At 37.7% G+C, this 6,078-nt stretch overlaps 1 protein-coding gene across 1 annotated transcript; it reads right to left on the bottom strand.

Annotated features, from left to right (window-relative positions):
• Nucleotides 1-3,421: 3,421 nt before the first annotated feature.
• On the bottom strand, nucleotides 3,422-5,031 carry LOC129778163 (E3 ubiquitin-protein ligase RING1-like). The gene is made up of 3 exons (XM_055784899.1): nucleotides 3,973-5,031; nucleotides 3,729-3,901; nucleotides 3,422-3,673 (listed from the first exon to the last, which is right to left on the bottom strand). The coding sequence occupies exons 1-3, from the start codon at nucleotides 4,973-4,975 to the stop codon at nucleotides 3,629-3,631; spliced, it is 1,221 nt and encodes a 406-aa protein (XP_055640874.1). The 5' UTR covers nucleotides 4,976-5,031; the 3' UTR covers nucleotides 3,422-3,628.
• Nucleotides 5,032-6,078: the final 1,047 nt, after the last annotated feature.

The raw sequence follows: 6,078 nt of genomic DNA, 5'->3' as shown, positions 1-6,078 counted from the left end.
AAAGGCATGGAAAAATTCTTTTGTTTTCCCGGTCTTCAAAAAAGGTTGCAAAAGAAATGTCAATAACTATAGAGGGATCGCTAGCCTTTGCTCGGTTTCCAAACTCTTTGAACTGATAGTTCTGGACTACATCTCCTATGCCTAAGCAATTACATCGCTGATGAACAACATGGTTTCGTTCCCAAACGATCTACATCCACAAATCTAGTATTGTATACCTCATTCATCGCTCGCTCTCTACAGTCACGCCAACAAATTGATGCTGTGTATACAGATTTCTCAGCTGCATTTGATAAGATAAACCATGAAATTGCCGTCGCCCAACTACAACGTCTTGGATTTCATGGCAACTTTCTGAACTGGCTACGTTCGTACCTGACCGATCGTGTGATGTCAGTGAAAATCAGTGACACTGTATCTTCTCCATTTCGAGTTACATCTGGCGTACCTCAAGGAAGTCACCTTGGTCACATCTTTCTACTCTACCTCAACGATGTTAATTTATGTCTGAAGTGCCACAAACTCTCTTACGCAGATGATTTCACTACTATTTAGCACCGTTGATTGTCTTGATGACGCAGCATACCTACAGCAGCAACTCAACATTTTTGATGAATGGTGTGACATCAACAGGATGGTTTTGAATCCAGCAAAATGCTCAATTATCACCTTTTCGCGGAAACGTTTAGCTATTGCCTACCCGTATAAATTACGAAATGTCATTGTGAACCGGGTTATGGCCATCAAAGATCTTGGTGTCATTCTCGATTCTAAGTTAACATTTGAAGAACACGTACGTAGCTTATATCACCAGTAAAGCATCCAGAGTCCTAGGATTCATCTTTCGCGTTACGAAAGATTTCAGGAACATACATTGTTTAAAGTCTCTATATTGCGCTAAAGCGATATTCGTATCAGATCTGATCCTCTCAAACATCGACTGTTCTACTCTTCTCCAATTAATTAATTTTAATATAAGGACACGAACTTTGCGCTCTCATAAATTCATTTGTGTCCCCTCTTCACGCACTAATTACGGGTATAATGAACCCGTTTCAAGTATGTGCCGAGTTTTCAACCGCTCGTACACTTCGTACGATTTTAACTTGACCAGTTTACATCTGAAAAGGATTTTTTCTAATGCCCTTAGATATTAAGTAGAATTTAAGTTAGATTTAAGTATATCATTAGGGCACTCTTGTTCAGGCCTGTTGATAACAAATAAATAAACAAATAAACAAATAATAGAGAGTTGCAACCACATAAAATGGCAATGGAGGCCACTGGTCCAAAACGATCATTATGATTGATATGTATGATATTGATTTGTTGATATTTTGAATATAAAATAATAACTGTGATGTTTTTCCAACATTGCAGAGCTGGTTTTTGTAATTCATACATTCGCAATTGGTAGACAAGACCCGATAGTTACATCGTTACAGTTACATAGTTACATCGAATAAGGCCATTGATCTTTTGCTTTTACGTAATAGATATTTTCAACGATATTGTTTTGAAGACATACTTTGAATGAAAGAATATTTAAGTTTCGATGAGGAAAAAATGAATCTATCATTGCACAGTTTTTAAATTAATAATTTTTAAACTATTCTCTAGTTCTTTTTCCATAATTTTCATATCCATCTGAAGAAAATCTGAATCATTTTCTGCTTTTGGGAAATTCCTTGAAACTCATTAGGTGTTTCATATGAAAGTTATGCTTCTGACCAACGCTACTGACCAGTTTCTGTTTAAATAATTATATCAATCCTCATGTCCCGTATATCAAATCACACGAGAATGGGAAGGATAGGAGGATTAAACTTCAGAACTCCATATGGGAGTAACTCGGATACTGATCATGAGATGGATAAATTCGTATTTTGTTGCAAACGTTGCAAACTAACGGACCAAGTAATGAGTCCGAATAGTTGGCATTGAAATACCGAATCATCGAGGTATAATCGCAAACTTGTCATTCTAAAACATACGTTCAATTAAATGGAATATTATCTCATACACTTATTAATTTTACCTACACAACGTTCAAACGTCCGAAATTATGCAACCGACATAACGTTCAAACGCCCGAAATTATGCAACTGACATGTCTCCTATAAACGGGAATGAACTCTTTCACTTCACGGAGTTTATTTCTACACGCAACTGTCCGTGACAATGATGATAGACACAAAAAGATTAAGTTAAGTGTAAGTGACGTGAAAGCGTTTGTGACAGTGATGTTCGTGATCAGGCCCAATGGCCCTCATCCCTTTATACGCTTCACGATTAAAAACGAAATTAAGTGTATCCGCGATGACAACTGCACGGTGTCAACATCTGGATACGAAATTAGTTTTTAACAAGGTACTACTACTACTCTTTATCAGATTAGCCGACCCGAAAGCTATTTTAAATTGTTACAATTTGAATGAAAATTTTTGCTTGGTGTTACGTGCTTCAAGTTTTTTCCTGCCCTAGCTTAACATATTTTCCATAAACTTCTCGATATTCCCACTAAAACTTATCATTATAATGGGCCGTATTATAGAAATCGAGGCGATAAGAATTTTGCTCGTTAGCCCTATTTTACTATTATAGATACCGAGCATAGCATCGAGATACCGATAGCATCGAGCGAGTGATAGCTATCGGTGCAGTTTTCAGAATTTTTTCGAGTTGTTTGGTTTGCTTGTCGCAAACCTTCAAAGAATTATTTTGGTTTTGGTTCGCGTCCTTGATATTTTCCTTGAAACATTTCAGAAACACTTAAATATATGCAATTCGAGCTCGGTAAGAGATTATCTCGATTTACAAAATACAGTGGAACCCCGATTAACCGCGGAATAGTCGGGCTAGCTCACCGCGGATAACACAACAAATGACTAAAAATGAGGTGCAAACACAAAAAAAAACAGGTATTTCAGTATGAGAACAATGTTTTATCAACACAGGAATCATTGAACTATCCATCTGTAAGGTCGGTGTAAATCAAATGATGTGAAAGTCATGAAGAAGAAGAAGAACAAAAACCTACCACTCATTGTCAAATTTAGGGTAGGTTCATAGAATTACCATGGAACTCGCTTTCGCGGATAAACCGCACCTCGGATCATTCGCTCGCGGATAATGGGGGTTCTACTGTACGAGATTTTGCTCGGTGTGATACTGATAGTGGTTTTATCGACTTCTCGATTCGATTTATACAATAGAGTCCAAAATACAGCTAACGAGCAAAGTTTTTAACGATCCGATTTCTACAATAGGGCCCAATATCAAAGGACTAGCATCCATGCCAAATGTTAAAAGATTTCATCAAACACCGAAATATTTTCATATTTTATGATACGCATGTCTTTCATTATGGACACAAAATTCAGAATGATTTCAGAACGTAAAAAAATCTGTATGAAGGCGATTTCGTTTGTATGCAATTTATTCATATTTGCAATAAGGGTGTAGAAATCGAACTACAAGATTATTATTTTCTTCTTTAAAGGATAAAATTGTTCAAACACAATTCCATAACTACTAGGCAAAGTTGTGTCACAACTGCTATCATGATACAAATACACCCCATTTCATTAGTGACGCTATGTCTGTTGTACATTTTGTGATTATTGAATCAAGATTTTTTCCATGAGTAATACATCTCCAGAGGTTTGTTGACCTGAAGATAAGATAAATGATTAATGAAAAATACATTAGTTTAGTCCGCCATTTACCTTCCAAAATTTTTCATTGACTTGTGACAGCGTTTGATTTCCACTTAATACTACGAGCTGCGATGGTTGAGAAGCGATGTATATACAAAAGTTGACCACTTTGTACGCCTCCGGTAACTCTGTGTCCAAATCAAGTGTTAGACGCGTGACCAGATACTCACTCAGATGACTCACTTAAAAGAAAACGAAATTGTATAAACGGAGAAATAATTTGAATATTACCGTGAAATGTTCCTAATATTACCAGTTGCATTCGATGTTGTTTTTATGTATCGTAGTGAATTGAAAGCCTTCAACAACGGATTATCACCAGTCATCTCAGTTGGATGAGGTTTGAAAACAAGCTCAATTTCATCGCTCCCGTGTTCTGAATTTCCCTCGCCTTCTGTATCCAAATTAGAATCGTTCTCTTCTGTCCTTCCGTCCATTTCACTATTTGATTCCGATTCTTCAGATTTTTCGGACGTTAATACAGATCTTGCTCGTTTTGCTTTACTTGCCGAGCTGACGTTTGACGGAACAGGGGATGGTGTGCTTCTTACTGATGGAGGGTTAGAAGATTGCCGCATAGGCTCATCTCCATGACCGATTCCTGATCCACCCCGGTTAGTTGAGTCTGGCACAATGCCATTAGGGTTAGCGTTTGGGACCATAGTGTTATTGGAATCATTAGTATTCACGATAGGATTTGTGGTAGGCACAGGAGAGGCAACAGAAGAAGTTGCATTACTAGTCGCAGATGCAACTGCCGCTGAAGTTGCAGTTAAATCGTTTTCACTTTTGGGTTTACGATTTGGCCTATTCTGTATTTGATGTTTGATGCCTTCGTTGATTGAATGTACCAGAGCCTGCTGGGAATGACTTTGATTGAATTTAGCCAGAACACGTTCCTGGTGTGCCTCATATTCATCACGGCTTGGATATATTTTTGATATTAGTAGATCGAAGTTTGGATCTGGTCGCAGCGACCGTTTCGAGACCAGTTTCTTCCGACAAGTAGGGCATTCTTTATTGCCAGATCGCAAAGCAGTGATAATGCAATCGGAACAAAAGCGATGTAAGCACTCTTTCGTTGTCATGGTTTTCTTCAGCATATCTAGACAGATCGGACACATTAATTCACTGTGCAAACTTCGAGGTGATACCGCTATCTCAGTGTTATCCGTAATTGCTTCCTGTGGTGTACGATTTAACTCATAAAGAGATAAATCCCATGTTTTATTCTGCAGAGGTTCCAATGATGCCATTTTTGTGTGGTTTATTTACGTTTCACAAAGAAAGAAATGGTCCTCAATGACAGTCCCAATTATCAATTCTATTTTCAGTCCGCTGGGCACACCAGAGGTAGTCCAACTATTAGTTGCATGCAAGTTGAAACTTTAACTACACTGTGCACTATAGATGGTCAAACCGTACATGAGCTGTTCAAGAGAACTAGTTCACCAAAAAGAGTGAACGAACGTTCGTCCTTTTTTGTTTGGTTTTGAATTGTGTACATTGAGAGAAATAATTAGTAAATATAACAAATATTTCGGTAAATGCTATCAATCTATAGTCATTTTCTACCATACTAATAAACAGATATGCCAAGCAGAACCATGAATCGTAAGCCTAATATCGGCTACATTTTCCCGCCGAAAATGCACGTGTTAGAATTTTATCTTATACCTGCGTATTGCCTAAAAATAAAATAAAAATTGTTAATACTCGCTTTTCTCACCAGTTTTCCGATATGATAACATCCAAGTTTACTAATGTTATCGAGTGAAATATACTAACCTCTGATATGGATGCGGGTTTGTTGCAACATTTGTACAAAAGAATGTACATTCTACTAATGTTTCCATTACCAAATGTATTTGGTAGTTTTCGACCGAGGATTTTTCTAAGTGTATACCAAGATGCTGAAACGATAGGTGTTTCGTTCTTGACACTTTCAGGACAATACGTGAGACGAGTAGCGAGACGTAACTTTCACAATTATTTACTTTTTGTTTGGGTTTGTGGTTATGGTTTAATATCAACTCGCTGAGGAAAATAACTGAAGGAAAATATAAGCAACTATATATTCTTGAGAAATAGTGCACAACCTCCTATTGCTCTAGCCAACTACATGTAACGGCCCTTTCCGGATCTTCTGGATCTGGTAATCTCCTTCCTCTTTCTTCTCCTCCTCCCTGAACGAAATCGGTGGAGCCACAATCAGCGTTATCTCTTGTCACCATCACCATAAGCTGATAGTACTCTTTTCCCCGCCGACGGGAGCCAAACAGAAGTACACCAATGCGTGTTGTGATACAGCGCAACTGCTCATTCTACCATTGGACGGTCTTCATTTGACTTGATGTTT

Source organism: Toxorhynchites rutilus, chromosome 1 (genome assembly GCF_029784135.1).
Source record: "Toxorhynchites rutilus septentrionalis strain SRP chromosome 1, ASM2978413v1, whole genome shotgun sequence".
Classification (NCBI taxonomy): Eukaryota; Metazoa; Arthropoda; class Insecta; order Diptera; family Culicidae; genus Toxorhynchites; species Toxorhynchites rutilus.
This window is presented reverse-complemented; position numbering and strand designations above follow the sequence as displayed.

Bases quoted from the DNA above. Each gene is read 5' to 3' on its own strand.
- LOC129778163 (XM_055784899.1), bottom strand. From the start codon at position 4,975: ATGGCATCATTGGAACCTCTGCAGAATAAAACATGGGATTTATCTCTT. The intron at 3,902-3,972 runs GTAATATTAGGA...TTTTCTTTTAAG, and splicing joins AACAACATCGAATGCAACTG to TGAGTCATCTGAGTGAGTAT. The intron at 3,674-3,728 runs GTAAATGGCGGA...TCTTATCTTCAG, and splicing joins TCAATGAAAAATTTTGGAAG to GTCAACAAACCTCTGGAGAT.